The sequence below is a fragment of the Cajanus cajan genome, chromosome 9 (genome assembly GCF_000230855.2).
Source record: "Cajanus cajan strain Asha chromosome 9, NIPB_CcT2T_4, whole genome shotgun sequence".
In the NCBI taxonomy this organism is placed as follows: Eukaryota; Viridiplantae; Streptophyta; class Magnoliopsida; order Fabales; family Fabaceae; genus Cajanus; species Cajanus cajan.
Genome location: NC_138525.1, coordinates 22,296,292 through 22,321,371, shown reverse-complemented (window position 1 = coordinate 22,321,371; position 25,080 = coordinate 22,296,292). Strand labels below are relative to the sequence as shown.

General features: G+C 29.7%; 1 protein-coding gene across 1 annotated transcript; it reads left to right on the top strand.

The window, feature by feature from the left end:
* The first annotated feature begins 15,790 nt into the window (after positions 1–15,790).
* On the top strand, positions 15,791–24,694 carry LOC109818087 (histidine kinase 5). Its single transcript, XM_020383489.3, has 13 exons — positions 15,791–16,308; positions 17,093–17,987; positions 18,774–18,830; positions 19,060–19,287; positions 19,367–19,460; positions 19,559–19,765; positions 19,970–20,100; positions 20,371–20,420; positions 20,845–21,206; positions 21,317–21,420; positions 22,267–23,058; positions 23,247–23,411; positions 24,040–24,694. The coding sequence occupies exons 2-13, from the start codon at positions 17,262–17,264 to the stop codon at positions 24,160–24,162; spliced, it is 3,039 nt and encodes a 1,012-aa protein (XP_020239078.1). The 5' UTR covers positions 15,791–16,308; positions 17,093–17,261; the 3' UTR covers positions 24,163–24,694.
* The last annotated feature ends 386 nt before the right edge of the window (positions 24,695–25,080 follow it).

The window sequence follows — 25,080 nt, the reverse complement described above, 5'->3', positions numbered from 1 at the left end:
AACTTATCATACCATCCTAATTCAATCAAATACAGCCAACAAATCATGAATCCTAACATTAGTTTAACAGCACAACTCAACAATAATCAATCACTAACTTTCCTTACCTCACACCACGCAAAAATCAAGGGGAGAAGAAGAAAATTGACCTTCGAAGTCACTGTACAACTTCCTCAAACTCAAATTCTCAATTCCAAAAGCTTAGAATCCTCAGCTTCTCAACTCAAATTAGCTACTAGGAAAGGTCATAGTCTCTAAGGAGTTTAGAAGAAGAAATTTCTCCTAACTCCAAAGTTCCTCTCTTTAGCTTCTCTATAGACTTTTTTGAATAAACGAACTTATGAGGTTCACTTCTTAAGAAAGACATTATATACACTTTACTAAACTTGGTCAACCTAATCCAAACTAAATTACCTCATAGACAACATATCTCTTAAGGATCTCTTGACCTTTAGAGTTCTAAAACAACAATAAATACAACATTTTATCAATTAATCACGTAAATCATATAATTATCAATAAATTATAATTCACATAGTGTTACAAGTTACAGACACGTCAATATTTTGATTTTAATTTTAAATGTCATGTTAATGGTGGATTAACATTGTTTAATTTTGAAAACTATAGAGACCAAAAGGTGCTTATTTGTGAAACCATGGAGATGAAAAATAGATTTTGACTATAAAAAATATATATAAACCTTGTCAAATATGTTAGTATTTAAGAATGTATTGTATCACCGAGCACGAGGATTAAGTGACATGGAATATCATTGTTTCATCTTAACTAGTAGTTTTGAGTTTGAATTCTAGGTTTCTAGCTACATTAAATATTCAAAGAGAGAACTTGTCACTCATAATGGTCCTATTTGACTAGACTGATTATCTTAGAGCTAAGTGTTAAGGATTAATCCCCTAATGTATTGAAGTCTATTTATTAAAGAGTTGACCTCTTCAATAAATATTTTTTCACACGCACGAATTAGTGATCAAATTGCTAATCACATACATAAGAGACAAGGTTATCTATCAATTATGTCACATTATATTGATACTTGAACAAGATTGCCTCAATATGGTATAGACAACAAAAAAAATGTATTGTTAACATCTAATAAAAATATTAATAATATACTCTCTTCTTGTGAACACATTCTCTATTACTAGTAAAAATTTTGTAAAAAAAATTACAAAATTTATTAAGTCTCACTTTTATTTAATAAAAAAATACTTATAATTTTATAAATTTTAATTATCAATAATACACATGGTAAAAAAACATTAGAGAATGTATTATCAAGCAATCTCTATCTTTTTTTACAACAACCACGTCTAGAAGAACCCTCACTATCGACAACTTGACAATTGTAAAAATAAAATGTCTCAAAAGTCTATACACGCCACCTTATTTAATGTGTCTTTAACGTTCAACCTAACGTTAATCTTGTATCCATCAGCAATGTCATCTAACTCGCATTTCATCTTATATTATATGAAAATTTGTAGCCTAAAAAGTATTAATTTGCTGTCAATTAAACTATATAATGGTTAATTACCAAGAATATATGGTTGAATTCTAATTTATTTGCTACAACTTTTATTTCCTATGTCAACCCAATCACGAGGCCAGATAACACCTCACTTTAATTCCCAATGATATTTTACTTGTCAATATACTTTAATTTAAGAATTTAAAATATTAGTAATTAGTTATTAAGTAATATTAGGAGTAATTAAATACATTTTTTTAATGAAAAGTAGTTGTTAAAATTCTCTTCATATAAGCATTAAGTAGTTGATAAATATTTTCATTAATTTTAAAAAGTCTCATTTTAATATTTTGTTCTTTTTTGGCGCAGAAGTTAGAACAGATATAAAAGATTGAATACTTGTATGATATGGAAATTCTATTGTGTATACTATTGCCTTTTATGGAAAAAGTTTTTCTTATTTTTTAAACTAGCATTAGTTAACGCATTATACATAATAAATGTTTATTTTAATATAATTAAAATTCATAATAAATCATTTTTTAATATATAAAGTATATTAAATTTCCCAACAAAAAATAAATATATAAATTATATTTCAGATTTATAATAAATAATTTAATTTGTTATATGTAAATATATTTTTAACTATTGAAATTGTTTTAAAAAGATTTACTAAAATTCAATTGAAAGATAGAATTAAATTATATGTCCTTATTAAAAAAAGTAGAAATAAAAAGGGGTAGTTATAGAAAGTGATGAACAATTGAGAAGATCAGGTATACATGAAAAATAAAATGATGATAGTTAATTTGATATTGTTCAATTTTTTTAACTAGTTATTGGAGTATCCGAAACGTCTCTAAAGAAAAAAGAGAGAGAGTAAATATTGTGAATATTTAATTGAAGAGTGAATAAAAAATGAGGCAATGAAAACCTTACTTTTCAAATTGTATATTTTAATTTGTGATATAAGAATAAACAATATGATTAACATTTCTACCGATATTTTTATACTATTGTTAACCCAACGTGGTGAAAAAAAATATTAATACAAATTTGAATATGCTTTTTTTAATTTCTCCTTTGCATATTGTAACAATGTAAGTTTGTTAATTATTGTTTTGTAACAATAATTGTGTGTGAGACGTTTGAGATGTGTTATAAAACTATGAGAATTGAGGAATTTTCAAGAGTTTGATTTGTTCTGAAGGTATTTGACTGGAGGTCTAGTTGACCTTGAGAAGAGATAGTATATAAGGTTTCTGTTGGGAAGTGAGCCTCATAAATTAATGTTCTCTAGATTTTAAAGAGATAAACTATAGAGAACCACTATGGGTTTGTGGATCCTTTTTTCTCTAAACTTTCTCTTGATCGGACAATTCCTTCCTTGAAATCATTGATGTGTTTTGTGTGCTATGATTCAAGTCCTAGCGAGTTGTGAATCAAAGTGATTGGTACAGAACTTTCATTGTTCGGAGGTCGAAGTTGTCTTCCCCTTCTTCCTCTTCTTCATTTGCAGTTGTTCAGAATTTAGGTAAGAGGATTTAGGACAGATTATTTAGTTGATTTAATGAATTGTTTGTTGTTGTTTTCATCAAAATGTCAGCATGTATGTGACTAAAATCAAATTGAATGGTGAAGGAAAAGAGTTTTGGGGTTTTGAGTTATGGAGGTGATTTTGGATTATTTTGAATATTAAGGTATCATGTTTTTATGTAGCTTAGAAATTAGTTGTATGAAATGTCTATACTTGTTTGATGTTGTTGTATGCTTGGTTGTGCTATTTTTAAGGTTTTAGGAGCAATTTTTGTTACCTACATTCTGTAGATTCTAATATTGCATTGAGTCTGCCTTCATGCGTCGGGTGTGCCTTCAAATGAGGGTCTTTGTTTTGCTCATGTCGAGCACAAAATTAGTGGTACTGAACATGGTTTGAATGGCGTCGAGCATGAGGTGAGAGAATTACCTTTGCATGGATTGATGTTAAGTGCCAAAGGAATGACATGGGGTGTGAGGAGAGAGAATCATCTCGGGTTGGCGTGGGATTGGGTGTGAGATTTTGTCACACCAAGTATGAGGTTCCAGGGGTCCACTACTTTAGCCACACTAAGCGCAAGTTGAGTAGCGTCGAACATGGGTAAGGTAGAGAACTTTCTACCTCAATGGCGCTAGACGCAAGTTGTATAATGATTTATATGCTACTTTGTGCATGATTTGGTGAACATGAATAAAAATATTAAGTCTATTGCATGTTGTGTGTTGGATGTAGATGATGTATGATTATAATGAGCATTAGTATGCCAATACTTATATAGTTGAAATTGGTGATGAGCATTGATATGTTATGTATGATTAGGATGTTATACTTGTATGATTGAATTATTAATAAGCATTGGTATGTTGTACTTGATTGAGATGTTGAACATTAGTATGCTATTCTTGGATGAGTTGTTGAGCATTTGTATGCTATACATGATTGGTGTGACTTGATCTCTTTATGCATTAACATAGGGTAATGTATATAGAAGATGTATGTTGAGATGTTGATGCTAAGAATGTTATGGGCATTAAAGCATGTTGATTGACTTATGATCAAAGGAGAGGCTGTTGTTTTAAAAGTTGAAGATCCCATGTAGGAAATCTTGTTGTGACACTTTAGGAGACCAGTTGTCGAAAATCCTCCTAGAGTAAGTGTGAAACTCTTGAAGTGGATTTGTTTAGTCTCCTCTAGGTCCTTAATTAATATGGAGTGAAGTATGAAGTTGAGAGCTACCACCATTAACTGATTACTAAAAAGGTTGTATGGTTCTTTGAGAATAGTTAGTAGGTTAACTCCATATGTGACTTGGTAATACATGCTAAGGTCATGGTACGCTTATACCCATTTATGTTAGTCCTGATAGTGGAACCAAACTTTTCTAGTGTAAGTGGCGACACTCAAGAAATCAAAGGTATGGATTGGAATCTCATTTCAGTTGTCAATCTAGTTGGTGTATTGGGCATAAAACGATAGGATTGATTCGATAGGATCAAGTCACTTAGACTAGTCAGGTGTATTAGGAGATCACTGTAGGTGAATGCATAATGATGCATTAGTTGTGGTGTGTGCATGTGATATGGTGTGAGTTGATTATGTTCATATCATTGGATGAATACATAGTTGTATGCTATGATTGTGGTGAATGTTTGAATTGCTTGGGTGTTTACCTTTCAAACACATTGACATTATGATGATTGTGTATGTTGTAAACCATGTGGTGAGTTTGGTTAGTTTACATGTGGATGTGGATGATGATAGTAGTATAGATGCTTTCTTTCTATACTTGTATGTTTTTGAAATATAACTTATCCATACTTGTTTTCCATGTGGATGAACTACGATGATTATACTTAGTATGAGAGTAGATTATGGATAAGTTTGTAGAGGTGTGCAGTAGAGGCTATCTAGTAGATGATGGAGTTTTGATTGTCTTGGTGCTACTTTTGAGTGATGCTTAAATTATATATTTAACTTTTACTAGATTACTATGCATATATAATTTATATTTGTATAGTTATTTCACTCTTATATACACACACACACACACATATATATATATATATATTATATCCAAATAATTGTAAATGTATAATTTTAAATAATTTAGTTTTCACTATTAATTAGTAATTCTACTAATTATAATAACTAAGACAAGTCGTGACACATATAAGTAATATCACGTCATTCACTCATAGTTATATTTTTCCCCCTCTCGCTAGTTATATGAGTGCTAACCAAATTACCAATTATTTCCTATATGATTAACTATCCAAATATCTCTCCCAATAGCAAGACAAACAATAATAGAGGTAAACCTGAGTTAGTAAGATAAATCTCTGTCTTTAATTAAAAAATAATACTAAAAATACTTGAAACACTACTCCTAATTTTTATCTGTTTTGAAATCCTAATCAAATGTTATTTTGGAAGAAAAAATTGTGAATTTGAAATGTCATGATTTAGCACGAGAACATACAATAATCATTCATAATATCCAGAGCTTGCAATCATGATTTCAAAATTTTCAAGAAAACTGGAGGGTTTGATCATCCAAGTTTTGCATGAAAGACTATTTGTTGAGATACAAGCAAAGTCTCACATCGTTCAAACAAGAAGATGGACATGAGTTTATATACATACAGTTGTCTCCATTGGTTAAGAAGCCTTTTGAATGATGTCCAAAAACAAAACCGTGAGAGCTTGGGCCCAAAGCGGACAATATCTCACTAATGTGGAGACATGCGTATTAATTATTGTATTAATTCCGGAACAAGATTATGCTGTCTTATTCCTTTTTCCAACCTTGGTATTTTTTTTATAATAATATTATTGAAGTTCGAACAAGCAATTTTTTTTTTATTTTAAGAAGAAACTCCTACTATTCATTAATTTTTTTTTCAAAATCACTTTTTTAGATCTTTTTTAAATTTTTTTTAACAAATTGATGATAGTTAAATATAGTTAAGTATTCCCCCAGCAGTGGGCTTTAGTTCTCATGAAACATAAGATTAAGATAGATATTATTAGGCTTTGTGGCCCAATTTCATCGTAGTTAGGTGTTTTGATTTCTTAAGCCACTTCCACCCCATAAACAAAAACACAAAAAGCCACTTGCACCCTCCTAAACAAAAACAATAAAAAAACATTGGGACAAAAGAGAAAAAGCCACTTCCACCCCAACAACCAAGAAAAAAAAAGTGATTTCCGTTTTTGAGATATACTATTAGGAATAATGCAGTTTTAATGGAATGGCCACCAAGGCAGCATTATTTGGGTCTTAATAAATAAATCACATCCTTTGTTTTTATTTATTTATTCATTTTTTTAGTTTTTTAAGCTAAACATCCACTACTCTCTATTATTATAAGAGGCACAAGCAAGTAAACAACAGAAATAGGGGACTATTAAGTGGATCCAAATGTCCAAATAAGTAGAACCAGCATGTGGGAAGGAACCTTTGTGTCTCACTCAAGTCATCCATTAGGCTCAAGTTCAACTGAATCCACCCTTAATTATATTCATATACAACATCAACAACAACTTCTCTTCTTTTCAGTTCATTAATATATACATATATACACACAATTTTATTAGGGATTTTTCTTAATTATATATATTTTCTATACACAGTTCTCAAATTTAATATCAGGAAACTTTCAATTCGTCACATATATATTATTCAACTAAATAAACTAGACTTTGTTGATCATGATAAATTAGGAGAAAGTTCTTTCTTTTTAACTTCTTTTCTTTGTTAGAAGTGTTCATTCATTCATGGTGCTCTTTTAATTTATTAGTATTAATCCACCATACATATTTATATATGTATGTAATGTATAGTATATATATAATATATAGACACCACTCATCATGCCCCCTTCTTTAGCAAAGCAACCTTTTGTGTTGTTTCCTGTTATGTATTTATTTATTTATTAATTAAAGGGTGTCTATATGTTTGTGTAAGATGATTCCATCAACACCAAAAACAAGACATGCAAGGACTCAAGTTACGTGGAACCCCCTGAACCAAGGAGGAGAATTAAGGTTAATTAATTTGGGTCAGATTATGGATACCCCTTAAAAAGCAAGTTGCCATAAAATGGTCAAATTAAATTATTGGTCAAAACAGAATAACATAATTATAGTCAAAGGTGAAAATTTATTAAAAATAGTCTATCAATTACTATGCAGTGATTATCACTACAACAAAATTGTAATATAGTGACACACACCTTATAGTGACATTATACATGTCACTAAAAATTACTTTTACCCACACAATAAATACAATATATGTTGGTAAATTATTAAAAAGTATAGGTATAGATTATAGTGACACACAAAATATGTTATTAAATTTCATTCAAAATCAACACTAAAATTGTGTGTAACTATATATCAAATAGACATATACCTACATTTATAGTAACACTTTTTGTATGTCACTATGTGTAATATTTCTTTGTATTAAAATTCAATAGTACTTTGTATTAATAACATAATAAAAAGATAATAATTAAATTTATGGCTATAATGTGATGGCATCTTGGTCCCAAGTTTAGGGTATAGGCTATAGTAGGCGTACTCTATTGTACTGTGGCCTTTAGAAGAGGGGATATAAAATAAATGTAACTGAAAATGATAGTGGCTTTGTTTTAATATGTTTGATTAGGACAAGTATAGATCATGGTGATCAATAATTTGCGTTTAGCAGCACAAGGTTAGAGGAGAAGGGAAAGATGAGGCAAGAAAAACCGGAATGGTGTTCTCCACTTTAGGTTTATATAAATATATATAAATTCAATAACTTGTTAAGGTCCAAAGTTGATATGTGATTGAGCTACCTTTCCTAGGTTAGTAGGTGATCGTGACCATCTTTATGTTTTGATTGTGTTTCGGAAGTGTCAAGAATTCCAAGTGAATCTTGAAAAAGTTGAGGATGAAATCTCACGAGTGGAGATGGATTCTTATTCTATATTATATATAAATATTTTTCTATTAACATTTTTGTCATATGGATTTTGATTTTATCTTCCTACAAAAAATGACATATATTCACTTGTCGTATTTAAATATGTATTTAGTTTTTTAAATTTAAAGTATATTTATTTTTAGTTTTTTAACTTATTAAAAATTGATCTTTTAGTTCTTGTAATTTTAAATAATTTTATTTTAGTTTTTATACTCAAATTTTGTTAATAAATTTATCAAATATTATCATATAAAATTTAATTATCAATGTTAGTAAAAACGTCACACTAAATTTAATTAAAATTATATATTTATTTTAATTTATTATTTTCAGATATGTTATTGGTGATCTAAGAAAGTAAAATAAAATTTTTAAAAATTATAAAGATAAAATTTTAAATTTGTTAAATAAAAATAAATTTATCCTAAATTATAGAGATTAAAAATATAATTAATATGATAAATATCTTTTAATATTTAATATGTCTACATATATAAGACACCACATATGAGTCATGTGGTATTTTTGTTGTTGAAATGTCTAATTTTATATTTTAATTTTTTAAAATAATATAATGTGGTCCTTTTTTTTTCAATTAACATTATTAACATTAACTTTTTGTTCTTAATGTTATTATAATACCTTTAATAATATAACCTATTTTTATTCTTAATCTGTTTTTTTACAGTTCTATCAATATTACTTAAAATTTAAGAATTTTTTAAAAAAATTTCTATTATTGAATAATCCAACTTGAGTTCTTAATTCACTCTATGTGAATTCCACACTAGTTTCCACATTTCAATAGTTGATTAATTGATTTTCTTCTAAAATCATTTAAGCAAAAATAATAAAAATATTTTTTTATTGATAAAAACTAGTTATCAAGAATTATTACATAATAATGGCTTTTATATGCCTATTATTCACATCAATATTCGAATGGTGAAAAATATAAGAACCAATTCTTATTCTAAAGAGGACTTTAGTCTCAATTAGACAAAACGATCAATTGTATTATTTTAAAAAGTTAAAGAGTAGACCTTTTAATAATATTGGAATCAAATTAAATAAATGGAAAGACAAAAGATAAATTTAACCTAGATTTTCTTTAGACTTATGTGAATACGTAACAAAAATACACTTCATGATGCCGTGAACCTGTCCTTCTTCGCCACCTCTCTCTCTCTCTTTCCATCCATTTCTTTTGCCTTCTCTCTCAAAACATAAGTTGACAAATTTTAATTTGTGGGACAAGACTGAATTAGGAAGATAAGACAAATAATTTCTATATAGTTTAAGACAAACCCCACATATATATATATATATATATATATATATATATATATATATATATATATATATATATATATATATATATATATATATATATAAGTATTATAATAACACTAGTGTAACTTTTATTAAGTATTATAACACTCAATAACTTTATATTAAATATAAATTTTATAAATTTAAAATTGTTAAATTCAAAATTTATATCACTTTATATATTTATGTCAAATTTTGTTAAAATTAAACAATAATTTAAAAATAATCAAAATATTTATATTTTAATATATTTTAAAATGTATATATTACGTCAATTTTATTTTATAAAAATGAAGTATTAAATCATCTTAAATTAATATAAAATTTTGTATATATAATCTAAGAGTAAATTTTTTTTAATTTAACAATTAAATTTACAAAATTTATGATTAATATAAAGTTATTGAGTGATATAATACGTGTTATTATAACTCTCATTATGTATATATATTTACTTCCATTTAACTATCTTATATTAAAGCATCTTCTAAATTAATAAGAATGAAACTTGAGAATAAATTTTCTTGGCGGCCAAACGCAATAACATTCATATTAACAAACGAACACGTCATGTAACATAAATAGATCAACAATCAAATAAATAAAAAAAACGAAGATAATCAACTAGATTTTTTAGAAAAATAATCAGTTATTAACGAAAACATTTGTATGGCGGCTAAACGCAATAACATTCATATTAAGTTATTAACAAACAAACACGTGATGTAAAATAAATCGATCAATAATCAAATAAAAAAAACGAAGATAATCAACTAGACTTTTTAGAAAAATGATAAGTTATTAACGTGTATCAAATGATAATTAAAAACATACTACGCATTCATCTGAATTTACAAATTAAAAAAAAGTATTAAATAAATTTTTTTAAAAATTTTATATGCTTGATCTATATATTAAATTTTTTTAATTTATCAATTGAATTATAATTGAATTATTACAATTTAATGTAGATCATAAGTCATTAAATTAAGTAAATTTAATGTGACATACTTTTGAAGTAAAAGTGTGTTCTTTAATTTGTCTCTTTAGACAAATCATTTAAGTATTTTTTTTGAATAATAAAGTCTCATTAAATTTCAACATTAAGTATTTTTTAAATAAAAAAAATGACTTTAATACCAATGATTCTTTAAATAATAAAATCCTTCCAAGCTTTAAATTAAAATAAACAATTTAAGTTGAGTAGTAATAAAGAGTTTGTCATACACATAAGATATGATAAACTTTTAAGTATAAAGATTTACATAGTAAAAAAAATGAATCAATTTCAATCTTTCTTTGAGTTCAAGCTCCTTTATACGTTGTGAGCATTGAAAATAATTGTTACAAATCCTTGAGTAATATTTGTCAACTTGCTTTGTGTTGCTACCTTGTAGAACTAGGTCATTTATATATAATAAATGTTTGCATTAAATACATTATTATCAAATAATCACTTATTATCTAATTAAGGAGGTTAGTTATCATCTTTTTTGTATAAAAGAAAATAAGTTGTTGTGTGTATCAGTCGAGAATGACTTTTAATTAACTTCACATACTTTAATAAGATATCTACTTATAATTTTTCTTATATAAATCAAATCATCGTTCTTTTAGATGTTATGGGTTCCAAAGGAACTTTTATTTATTCAATATGTTAAAAAATAACATGAAAAACAAATGATAGAAATATTAGATATATTAAATGTGATATTTAAAACATATCTTTTTCATAAACTAAAATTAATTTATATATAAAACAAAAAATATATTTTAAAAAAACTAATATAAATATTTAATTTCTTTAAATTAATTTATACATAAGTTAATTTTAACTAATTTTTATTTATTTTTAATAAATATTTATGAAAAAATTTATATACACATACATACAGTGAAAACCATGGATATTGGGCAGCGTCATCCGGTCTTGCATTATACAAACTTTGTTTATGGAGTATTTAAAATAATATTTTCAAAATTTTATTTTTCATTCAATGAACGCAAAATATTTTTCAAAATTTTCAAGATATCTATTTCTCCATATTAAATAAATTGCATAATGTTATTGTATATTAGACTTGTGCCAGTGCGTTGCACGGAAAATAAATTATTACAGTCAATAAATTTTATTTTAATAATTAATATATATATATATATATATATATATATATATATATATATATATATATAAAATTGTGAAAATTAATTGAACTCAACGTAACATGAAGAAAAAACCTGAATATATAAATAAAACGCAATGATAAACGATTGAAAATATATGATAATATGAAGTATTAGCAAAACTAAATTGCATTGTGTCTCAGCTTCAAAAACATCAACATTTACGATATGAACTAATGCATTAACTTGAAGAAACAACCAACCATTAAAATTAAAACTTCATACAAGCTTACCTAAAAATGATTTTCCTATGATTGATAGAAAAGGTGTGAATCCTCAGATTAGAAATACAAAAGTACCCAAATCAGAAAGTGAACAATGTATATATGGAGATAGTATTTTTAGAAATAGGGAGTATGACGAAACTAGACAATTAGAATGAAGTTTTGAAAAGAAAAATACTTTAAAAATTAGAGGATAGTTAAGATCAATTGGCATTGAAAAGCTGCAACCAATGCATAGGAAATAGATATTCATAATTGCTTTTCTGAGTGAAAGACAAAATGTAAACAATTTGATGAAAAATGTATAAAGCAAAGAAAAAGAGGAAGGATTTTTCTTTTGTATAAAACAAAGAGAAAGATTAAGAGTTTTTCTTATGTTTAGAATTTATTAAAATAAAAAAATAAAATTTAGAATAATTATGATAAGATAAAATTACATAAGTACCCTTATTTTGAGCGGTAAAAAGGAATCACAGACTTATTTCCTTTTATTATAATAAAGATAAAGATATAGTCTTCAAAGTAAAAATAAGTCTATCCAATTAGAAATATTTTATTTATCTCATCACTTTTATATATTTACCGATAATTATTATAATCAGTCTAGTGATGATGATGAAATAATATGTATAAAGTTGTAATTATAATAAATTAGTAAAAATATACTTACTATTAACTGTTTGCATTGTTTTACTAATTACATATATTCACAGATGATCAAATGGAAATGTAACACAAATTTTTCTATAACCACGAACGAAAAAAATAATAAATGATTTTTTTGAAGTTTTTTTTTATCCCATAATTTTTTTTAAAGTTAAAAGCTTATATAAAAATTTTAAAATATATTTTAAGAAAGTTAATGTAAGAGAATTTCTATAAATTAATTTATAATTTTTTTAAAAGATTATTCTTTTTTTTTTTCCTTCTTATTTTTATTGTTGAGTGCTTACCCAAATTGTTAAATATTATTGATCCATGTAATCATTTATACTTCTTCTTTCTCTCAAAATATACTTTTAATACAAAACATATATATCTAAGTGTTTGTTGCAATTTAAGTAATACGCATCTTAAATAATATGTCATCAATTTACTTTAAGTAACGCATATCTTAAACAATATCATGTCATCCATCTTTTCCTTTATTTACACAAAGAAGCATTGCAACTTGTCTTGTGGATATTAATCATTCTATACAGAAGGGATGATCGAATGTTAACTGGCATTTCAAATTTAATATTCGAATATGGAAAAGAAAGGAAGAACACATAACTGTATAAAACCATATATTAATGTCATGTAGTTGCCAAAAGATATATATATATATATATATATATATATATATATATATATATATATATTAATGCCATGTGTCACAAAAGTCAGCGTGCCACATGGCAGTTGTTGAATTGATGTTGTTCGAAGGCAAATAAGCCGACTGTCACATGGGAATGGTTAATTTGACAGAGTTCAAGAAGCAGACACACCAGAGGAGAATATGGCTTAGTTGTTCAGATGCATAAACAAATACCATAATGTGTATTATATATAATGTTTTTATTTTTATTTTTATTTTTTTTAATAATCTCCACCAATTTATAACACACTCATGCCATATCGCTATTATTATATTTTTGTAATTAAAAGATATAACCCTTGCTTTCAGTTTATTTTAAATATAAAATTATACTTTCAATGGTGATTTTATGTCCAAACTTAAAAACAAACTCCAATCTTTAAAAATATGATTGTTTTAAAATTAATAATTAAAAATTTATTTATATTTATAAGATATGATTTTTATCGATTAAATATTATTTTAATATAAATAAAAATCAAATATAAAGTATGAAGTCGATTTTCTATATTTTAATCACTATGTTATAAGAGTTAATTCTGGTGTTAATAACTTGAGTAGTTGTCAACTATTGGTATTATTATTATTTTGAAAAGGACGTGATTTTAATATATGGGTTATCTTTATCTTTTATATATGTCTCTTTTATGGGTTAACTTAGTCTTGTTTTGGAGAAAGCAATAAAATATTCGGATGAGAAAGCTTTGTTTGCAATAAAAACAAGCACCCTATATATCCTCGAACACAGAACATGATTAGGAAGTGGACAATATATGGCTTGAACTCCTGAAACTTTTGTTTTGAGTAGTACTCAACATACGCAGCATTTCTGAGGAAAAACTTTTAACAGCATCATGTGTTGAATGATATCTACACTCATTATCGTTATTAATTATTAAACCGTATACAGTTTTCATCAGTTTTTTTTTTCAAACAAAGTTTAACAATAAGTAGGATAAAATAAGTTGAAGAAAAATAAGCTTGAATATATGATACCAGACATAATTATTGCAGTCATCGTCGTACCAAAATTAAATGTGCATATATAACGTGGAAATTTAGTTTTATTTTAGTAGCATTTGTAATTATAAATTGTATTTCAATCCTTTATTCCACTTTTAGTTTTAAGGTTTGTCTCATTTTTGTGAAAAGTCAAAATTCAACATGTGTACTATTCACTATCATATGATGCTTCTTTTATATATAATTTTTCTCTCAACAAATCATATCTGATGAATTTTGGTGCATGGAAAAAATATTCACACTTGCATTTGTTTTCAAGTATATTTTATAGAAGACAATTGAACTACCAGAATTGAATGTTTTTCGTATATATATAAAGTGTAAAAGGAACCAGACGTGTGCTACTTAAACCAATTATTCGTTTATATTTTTTTCTGAGGACAATTTTTCGTGTATTAAACCCGCAATTTTCATATTTGTATAGTTATTAATATAATTAAACTTATTACATAAATGATTAAATAATTATTAGTAATTTTTTTTGGCTGCTACACGGGTTGTGATGATACAAAGTCTTGTTGATCCATACGCAATGACTACCCCAACCTAAAATTCTAAAAAACTGAAAAGAACTTAGGACCCCATCACCATTCACCAAACACGACCTTAAAGTAACCATTGACATGCACATTAATTATTTATTTAACCAATCAACCAAAGAAGTCCTCATGAAAGAACACATGCAGAGTGACACGCGGCATGGTAAAATAATAACGTTACCAATCAAACAAACAAACAAACGTTGTACATTAACCTCTAAACTCAATGAATGTAACAAGATTACTAAAACGCGATCGATCAGAGATAATCTTATTTTATAACATTAAGAAATAAGAATCTGTGCAACCGCCCCCTCGGTCCCTTCTTTTGGGTCTCAATACATGCATCTCATGGCAAAGTAAAATAGTAAATTAATGTTATCAAAAAAATAATACTAAGTAAATTAAACATTAAGCTTAGATAGATAGATCTATCATGTGGCTTGTTTCGGTAAAACCCACGTTCCCACTTCGCGCGTCACCCCACGCGCCGCGCCACCACCTCCCACGTCACCTTGGAAATGGCGGGGAACATCAATGGGGATTTAAAAACCACGTCTCCCCATAAAAACAATTCCAATTTCTCTCTCTAAGTTCCATCATTGGTGGAATTTGTTAATTTTTTTCCCCTAGAGCTAGAGTAGTAAAATATAAATTATTAGTACCATCTTTTTTATATTACTTATTTAGATAAATAATGTATATGAACTAATCAAGTTTGTCAGATAATTTGTATTGATTAAAATATTATCTTGTATGTGAATTTTGTAAAATTAAGTAAGTATTAAATTTATTTTCATAAAATAACATCATTACTCGTTATTAAATCACTTAAAAAAATTTGGTTATGTAAAATTTATATTTGAAATATCCGGTGCTTGATGTGAAAAGGGTGTAAAATGTTTGTGAACTAAGAATCTTTAATTGAGTTGGCATAAAAAAATTATTTAATAATAGAAATATTATATATTTTTTAAAATTAGACATTATAAGCGTTCATATTTTTTTATTATTTGATACTTGCTTGTGTCCCATCATCCTGTCTTAGCATATTTGAATAAGATATGAACTGTGTGGTGCTTAATGATAAACTTAAAGTAAATTAAAAATAGTTGCATGGTGACTAATACCAATAACTTTGGCTTAATGCTGAGGTTTTGCAGAGGAAAGAGAACCGTGAACTGAGCAATGAAGGTAACGTTGTTGCCTCATAATATGACACAGGAAAGACAATTAAAATAAGAGAGGGAAAAAAATAATGGGGAAGAACATCTCTCTATCATATTTGACCTCCAAATGCACATGGCTGCTTGGGTTTCTGTTCTATTAGTTTTTGGTTTTTTAAAAGTTTTTGCCTTTACCCTCACAAGTTTACAATCACATGCTGTCCTCTCTCACTTTCTCTCTCCTCTATAGTGATTAGCTACATGTTTCAGCTGTTCCATTGAATGCTTTTGACTCCATAGTTGAAGAGATTCCTCAGATCTACAGAGAAAGACTTTTGGACATTGTCAGCCTCAATTCTTCATCTTTCTGGGGTGTCTTTTTTGGTCACTCACTTTAGTTTCATCAATCCAGATAGGTTGGACCTCTTCAACAACAATTCATTGTCATCACATCATTTACAATCATATATAAGGTTGGTTTGCATTAATGTGTTTGCTTTAATTTGAGGGTCTCCAATTGAAATCGCTATTCCTTTTCTACGAGTTATTTTCTTCTTTGGGAGGGGGGGGGGGGGGGGGTTGTTGGTGATCATGGATCTTGATTTTGTTGCTTGCAATTGGGATCGATCATCCAATCTTCTGTGTTGTTGTGGAAAATTGTACTAGTTTTGTTTTGCAATTTTCAAGTGTTTTTGCGGAAGTCAGAAGTTTATTTGTTTTTATGAGACTCAGTTCTTAAAAGTCTCAAGTGTGCTTTTTTCTCACTTCCTTTCTCGTTATTCTGAATGTACAGTGTCAGGTGCTATTCAACTTCTGTTTCAAAATGTTCCAATATTTTTATTTTTTTATTAAAACGGTTTAATCCACCAATTCACGATTTCTCAAACTTCTATTCAATTGTGATTTCTTCAGGGGTCAGTATCAGATATAATTTCTTCAACTGTTGTCTTTGGGTTATGGTTTTGTCACATTCCATATTTCCATTCTCTAGCATGACATAATGACATCTAATCAATAACCATTTTGTTTCGTCTCTTTTAACTTTTTCCTTATTCTTCTATTCTTGGTCGGTTAAAGTTTAGTTCCTGATCTTGGTTACTTTCACTGTACTACTTTTGTTTTTGTATGTATATATTTCTTTTACTTCAATTCCACCTTTCCTTAATGATAACTTAATTCTATTATTATATTAACTATATCTGTTCCAACTTCTAAGTTCAATACCAAACTTATGAGAGACTCATCTTGGCCTAACAGATTGCAGCTGGCACTAGTGCCCTGACTTATAGATAAAGCCAATAATTAAACATTGACCAGTGCTTCTTGAGATGAAAGTCCTATGGATTGAAGGAAGAGCTAGTTGAAAGTTGAAAACTCAAGTCGAATATTGTAGAAAAGAAAATTGGATGCTATCAGTTTGCTTTCAATGGTTTGTGAGATGGAGAGTGAGTGTATTGAGGACATGGACATCGAAGTCCTCTCTTCAATGTGGCCTGAAGATATTGGCACTGATGTTGGAAAACAGTTCAATATAGAGAAGCCTGGAATGGACCAAGACATGTTGGAGGAAGTCACAATCTTAGAGGAGCCAACTATAGCTGATTTCCAGCGTCTCATGGAGCTTACCAATTACACAGATAAAGGTTCTTCTCAGTTGGCATATCTCATGAAACACTGGGAGTATAAGCAGGCTAATGCAGTTCGGCTTCTCAGAGAGGAACTTGACAACCTTAGCAAGCAAAGGCAGGAAGTTGAGCTCAGGAAGTTGGAGATACTCAAAGATAATCGATTTGAGGAAGAGAATTACGGTGGTGACAAACGTCCAGTTTCCATTTTGGATGAAGTTTACTATACATGGCAAGATTTGCCAGTGCCACTCAGGAAGAGTGATGTGATTGTGCAAAATAAGAGGATTGAAATTGATGCTGAGTTTGACACTGTTGTGTATTGGAAACAGCGGGCGATGCAGTTGGAAAGACAATTGGAGGCAAGTGTCCAGAGAGAGCAGATACTAATGGACAAGTTACAAGAAAGTATAAAGAATCTAGAAAGGCAGTCCTCACCTGTGGAAGAACTATCCCAGATTCTGAAGAGAGCAGATAATTTCTTACATTTTATACTCCAAAATGCACCTGTTGTTATTGGCCATCAGGTACATTACAGTGAGTATTGAGTTTATATCCATATAACCAGAACTGCAAGTACTTATAGAAATATCTTCTGATATTGTATACAATTTATCTATTAGATTTGATTCCCTTACTCTAAGTACTAAAAGAGTTAGGACCTTACAAGTATTAGTGGCCTTGTGCACATATTATTCTTCTTTTATTTGCAGCATGGTGGTTGGCATGTTGAAATTTGTATACTTAGAGCTTATTTAGATACGGTCTAGAAGGGTTCTTAAGAGCTTTTCTACTAAAAATTAAGAATATTTTTTGGTAGAGAAACTCTTAAAAGCCATTCTAAGCCTGTATCCAAACATGCTGTTAGATAATAATTATCTTTTCTGTTGGCTTAGATGGAAGGTTGCTTTATGGCTGTTTTGCCTAGGTGCAGTCGACACTGAATAATGCCTGAAAATGTCTTTTTAAAAGGCTAGAATAAATGAACTGTGCAACTAAACTGTTATCTAAAATTTGTGTTGTGTTGGAGGATCAGGTGGTTGGTGCATTAACATGTGAAACATACATATTGGAACATGTCACCAAATTGATAAAGTATAGGAACTTGTCACCTAATTGATAAAAATATGCAATACTTTGAAATTGCATGATTTTGTTTTCCTTCTAACACATGGTCCATATTTTGTGCAATATTAGTACTATACCTCCTTTATTGTAGTTTTAATTGGTTCATCATTCTGAAAACTACATGCATGGTTGCTATTGTAAGGATCTCTCAATCTGCATGGGGCTGACGCATATTTTTCTTCCAGGACAAAGAGTTGCGCTATCGCTTTATCTACAATCATTTTCCAAGTTTACAAGAGGAGGTAATGATTGCTGTTGAAGCTCTTATTGCAAGGTCATATGATTAAGTTGCATTGTAATTTGTATATTTTAAAATCAAAATCTGCACATACTTCAGTTCAGAAGACTCTTCTTTAAAATAGAAACCTCTTTCCTATTCATGAATCAACCGTGAGTTATTTTACTTCTTTTGCAAAGGAGTTTTAAGTACACTGCAATATCTTGATTCTTAAAACTCACTCATTTTTTCAGGACATCATAGGAAAAACAGATGTTGAAATTTTCACAGGATCTGGTGTTAAGGAATCTCAAGATTTCAAGAGGGAAGTAATGGAGAAAGGGTTGCCTGCAAAAAAGGAAATTACTTTTGAGACAGAATTATTTGGATCAAAGACATTCTTGATATATGTAGAACCTGTCTTTAGCAAAGCAGGAGAAACAATTGGAATAAACTATATGGGAATGGAAATAACAGATCAGGTAAATGTTATTTGCTTTTAAGTGTTACTTTCAATCTTGTGCTTGTAAAGAGGATATTTATGTTTTTCACAAACTTCAGGTAAGAAAAAGAGAAAGAATGGCAAAGCTTAGGGAAGAGATTGCTGTCCAGAAAGCCAAGGAAACAGAACTTAATAAGACCATTCACATTACAGGTTTAATCACTCAGCCAAATCTTAATGAATTTTACTTTTAAGTTGCTTTGGCTGCAAGAAGCTCATTTTTCTTCCTATCCTTCCCTCCTTTTTAATAGAGGAGACTATGAGAGCAAAACAAATGCTGGCAACAATGTCTCATGAGATAAGATCTCCACTGTCTGGGGTTGTTAGCATGGCTGAAATTCTTTCCACCACAAAACTAGATCGGGAGCAAAGGCAACTCTTGGGTGTTATGATATCTTCAGGAGATTTGGTTCTTCAACTTATAAATGACATACTTGATCTTTCCAAGGTTGAGTCAGGTTAGAAATTTCTCTTGCACCATTGCTTGTTATCAGTGATGTTCAAACTTAAGCAGTTATTCAAAGACTAGTTTTAATCATTCAGAGAGGAACATAGAAGTTACTTATGTACAGTGAAGACAAAAAGTGCTTTTACTTTTTTGGTCATGGTTGCTGATCATTTAAATTTCTTCCCACCCCACAAACTTCCCTTGTTCTCTATAGGAGTTATGAAATTGGAAGCAACCAAATTCCGGCCAAGAGAGGTAGTAAAGCATGTGCTCCAGACAGCTGCAGCATCATTGCAGAAAATGTTAACCTTGGAAGGAAATGTGGCAGATGATATACCTGTTGAGGTGAGAAACTAAGTAACACTTGCATGGTTTTCTATCAAACAAAGATTCTGCATTGTTGTTGTTGTACCTAAACTCAGAACTACTTCTATGATGTAGCTCTCAGCTGTTACCGATTATTTTCATAAATCCCCAGTACTATTGAAGCAATTAACTGAAAAATGCAATACATGATGCAGGACTTAGTTCCTGACCTGACTTATGAATGCCAAGACATAATTTCACCTGATAACTAAGTAACTTATTCTTCAATTGCTTCATGCACAATTGCAGGTCATTGGAGATGTTTTGAGGATTCGGCAGATTCTCACAAATTTAGTCAGGTACTAAGCTTTAATTTATTGAATAGTCTATGAAACCAACCACTTTATATGTTTCCATTTTGGTTTTCATGTGTGGAATCAAATTCCTTTCTTTTCCATTTAGAGTTTGTTTAGATACAAACTTAGAAGAACTTTTGAGAGTTTCTCTACTTGAAAAAACTCTTTATTTGAGCAGAGAAACTCTTAAAAGTTCTTTTAAACTTGTATCTTTAAAGACTCTAATTCTTTTAGGCGACTACACTTTTTTGTACTTGGCTTCAGGTCATTCAAGTCCATAGATAGCTTTTTACTCTCATTTTAGCATCTCAGAAATTATGTTAACAATTAGCTTTTCTTTCTCCTTCCTTCAACCCTACTAATTTAATAAAGAATGTGTTTCTGATTATCCATTGCTCTACATTTATTGTTTTATACTATTTTGCAGCAATGCGGTAAAGTTTACACATCACGGCAAAGTTGGTATAAATCTTTACGTTGTTCCAGAACCACCTTTTGCCAAAGAAGAAGGCCATCAAAAGATGAGCACAGAGCAGTCAACAAATTCAGCAAATGGGGTGAAGGAAGAGAAACGTGCGTCAACACCACGAAGCAGCAGTGATCAAAATTGTCTTGATGGTCGGAAACACAAAGACCATCCTAGCCAAAACCATGCATTCAACGATGAATGTAGATCTTCAGTTAAAAGTGAATGCTCAATGAATGGAGATACTGAGGAGCAAACTCATTCCACTGAAACAACAGTGTGGATACGCTGTGACGTATACGACACAGGAATTGGAATACCAGGTAAATGAAAATGCCATGTTAGTACTTAGTACTTAATTTGTTATTGGATGTTGTTTTGCATCCATATAAGTTTGCAAGTACTTAATTTTTTACATGTTATAATATGACAGAAAAGGCTATACCTACTTTATTTAGAAGGTACATGCAAGTTAGTGCCGACCATGCTCGAAAGTATGGGGGCACAGGACTGGGACTAGCAATTTGCAAACAACTGGTAAGCATTTTATCCCCTTATTTTGGTGGGATCTAAATCCCCTACAGGCAAGGAATACATGCATTCATGAAGTTAGTCAATCAGAACTGTTAGATGAAGATTCAACAGCTCATATATCATCTCAACAGCTCCGACATAAACTAAACATTTGAAATGCAACCGTGTGATCTTCATCCAACAGTCCAAATTCATGAATGCATGAATGTGTGAATGCATGAATTCATTCCCATTTTGATGAAAGTAAATTTTTGGATAAATATAACATAGGCATTTAGGGATCCCACGTGGATCAATGATAAGGTCACCAATCACAATAGTATATAGGGGGCAATCCTCATTTCATGAGCTAGATTCTGGGGTTGAGTTTGGCCAAAATCAAGATTTTAATACAGAAACAAAGTTTATCCTTATGATTGTTGTTGGGTCTATCGGACTAATAAAGATCACATGTCCAATCCTACAAATTTCATGATCAACATGTTCAATTGGCATGAGGGGGCCAAAAAAATATATATCATGGAGACTAAGAGCAACCATTATCTCCGAAGTTAATTTTTGGTGTTGAATTAGATCCAAATCCAAGTTTTTAGATAGTAGTATAGTAGTTAAGTGTTGATTTGAGTGCCTATGTTAGAATGTTTTCACCTTAAAATTTCTTTTAATCTCATTTTTATTTTTTCATAACTTGCCATAGAAGAAATTGTTTTTAGCCTAAAAAAATGAAAGAAAAAAAAAATTCACATTGTACAGTTATCTTTGTCATTTCTAACTGGATCAACATTAACATGATTTTCTTTCTGAGACTAATTATGACTCCTTGACAATGTTTCCTTGAACTTGGAACAGGTTGAGTTGATGGGGGGTCATCTAACAGTGGCTAGCAAAGAACATTGTGGTTCTACCTTCACATTCATACTTCCATACAAGGTTTCAACAGCTTGTGACAACTCTGATGACCCAGATGAGCTCTCAGATGTGGATGATACTGATGATGATACCACAGAGGGGTTCTTCCAATTCCAACCACGCACTTTGGGTTCTCTCTTCTCTTCTAATGGACCTACAAGGCCCCAAAATATACTACCAGGTTTTAGGAGCTCAAATAAGTTCAATGGCTTTTCAGAGAATTCTTACTCATTCCCCACTACCAACATAAAATCAAAGGGGACTAGTTCAACCGAGGATGCATCTTCAGTTATTGTTGATGCTTCAGAGATGTCTGAATCAACAAGTTCATCGAGTCACATCCCAGAAACAAAGCATGAAAGTTTGGTTAACACAAACAAACAGAATGAAGATAAGGCACATGCTCGGTTACAGAATGGTAGCTTAGACTCTTCTCAACATAAGGAGGGAATGACTCTAGGAACAATGTCAAGTGAACCCCAACAAACATGTCACCAAGTGAAGACAGACTTAACCTCCCAATGGGTTAGCAGTACTAATAATAATGACACATCATCAGAAGTGACCAAATCTGCATTAAAGCCTAAGATTCTTCTTGTTGAAGATAACAAGATCAATGTCATGGTTACACAGTCAATGATGAAGAGGTTAGGCTATAGCATGGATGTTGTGCATAATGGAGTGGAAGCAGTACGTGCAGTTCAGCGCCATTCTTATGATGTCATTTTGATGGTAATTTATTGAATCTCAATTTTTGTTATCATTATGCATTTTCATTATAGAAATTGATACAGTTTTTTTCCTGAAAATTATCTAGTCCACTTTAGCATAAGAATGATGATACCCTATGTTTCTTCTTACTGTTGGTTTTGAATAGAAATTTTAGCTTTAGGTGATCATTTGGTACTCGTGCTTTACAGGATGTTTACATGCCAGTTATGAATGGTCTTCAAACAACAAAACTGATTCGGTCTTATGAGGAAACGGGCAATTGGGAAGCTGCAAGTAAAGCTGGAATTGAACCATGTTTACCAACTTCACATGAATGTTCTGTACTACCTAAAAACCGGATCCACATCATTGCGGTGAGTAATTTGTCTTCTTGTGTGTGACGCCAACATGTTAACCTTTTATAAACATGCAAGCAAAAAACCAGCACTATATTCAATTATTTAAATAACTACTAACATAAAAACATATGCAACTTGCCACCCTACATGTAATTATGTAGCATGGTGTGCTGAACCTTATAATTTCTATTTTCTAATAGTTCTCCAGGGCTCATGATTTCCTTGCTTAACAAATTTAGCCACAACCCATTTTAGCTGTTTGTGCTCAAAACTAGTAATACATTAAATTCTGGCTAGTGGCTAATTTATATAACTGTTTAATATAAAATATTTTTCCATTGACATACAATGGGATTTGATCACTTTACCACTTTATCCTAATCATTAATATAATATGGTGATAAGATAGATTTCTATTAGATTATGAAATTGTCTTAGAGCATGTTTAGATAGAGGCTTAGAAGCACTTTTAAGAGTTTATTCTTCGGAAAATACTCTTTATTTTCAGTACAAAAACTCTAAAAAAATCCTTCTAAATTAAATCCAAATAGACTTTTAATATTGAAACTAACTACTTCTTTTATGTATAAATACAATCTTTGAGCAGTGAAATGTCATTTATGATTATCTCATGTTAATGCAGATGACAGCAAACACATTGTCAGAGAGTGCTGAGGAATGTTATGCAACTGGTATGGACTCGTTTGTGTCAAAACCTGTGACATTCCAAAAATTGAAAGATTGTCTAGAACAGTACCTGAGGTGATATCCATGTAAATTTGCGCTTGTGTATAAAAGAATAAGAGCCTAGGAAAGTTTTGCAACGAATGAATCATGTTCTCCTCTTCATCAGTGTCTACCTTAAACTGTATAGATCTACAATATTCTTTTTCCTATCTCCGAATGCAAAATAGCTATTAGAAAGCTAGTAGGACTAGTTGGAGCGTGAATGTAGAAGTGCATAAGCCTTTCCTATTAGGTTGTGTATTGAGAGTTTTGGCACTACAAGAAATCAAAAGGGTCACACACTTTTGAAGTTGATGGTAATATTTTACTTGCTGCTAGTAGAAATTATGCAGAGTTTGCTACTAAAATTAAGGAGTGAAAAGGGGTGTGCAAGAATTTATGTAAAACAATTATTGAATAGGATCAATGATTTGACTAGGATTTGAGTCTCCTGCAGTATTGGACTAGGTGCAGATAGGAAAAGGAGAGTAGGACCTTGTGTAATATTGCAGGAGATATCATCTCAATTCTCGACTTCAATATTTATACTTTAGATCATTTTGCATTGTTTTTTTCTTTCTTCATCGATACAATTCACATAGTATTTCAAAATTAATAACTAATAATTAATCTATACTTGAGAAACGATTCTGCATATGTTATATGCATGCAAAATATAAACAAGAGAATTAATAATACATTCTTTAATACATTTTTTTTTATTAATTTAACTTTATTTGGAAATAAAATCATTAAATAGAAAATGAGACTCATTGGACATACATAAATCTCAACTAATTACATAGAGTCAATCACAAATGTGGTTAAAATACAAGCTTCACTTGATCAGACTTATTAGAAGAATCACAGTATTGAGTACCATACATGGTGGATGGATCTGGCGGTGGTGAAGAAAGTTGTGACTATTTCCAACAATGTCAATTGCAACATTGTCTTC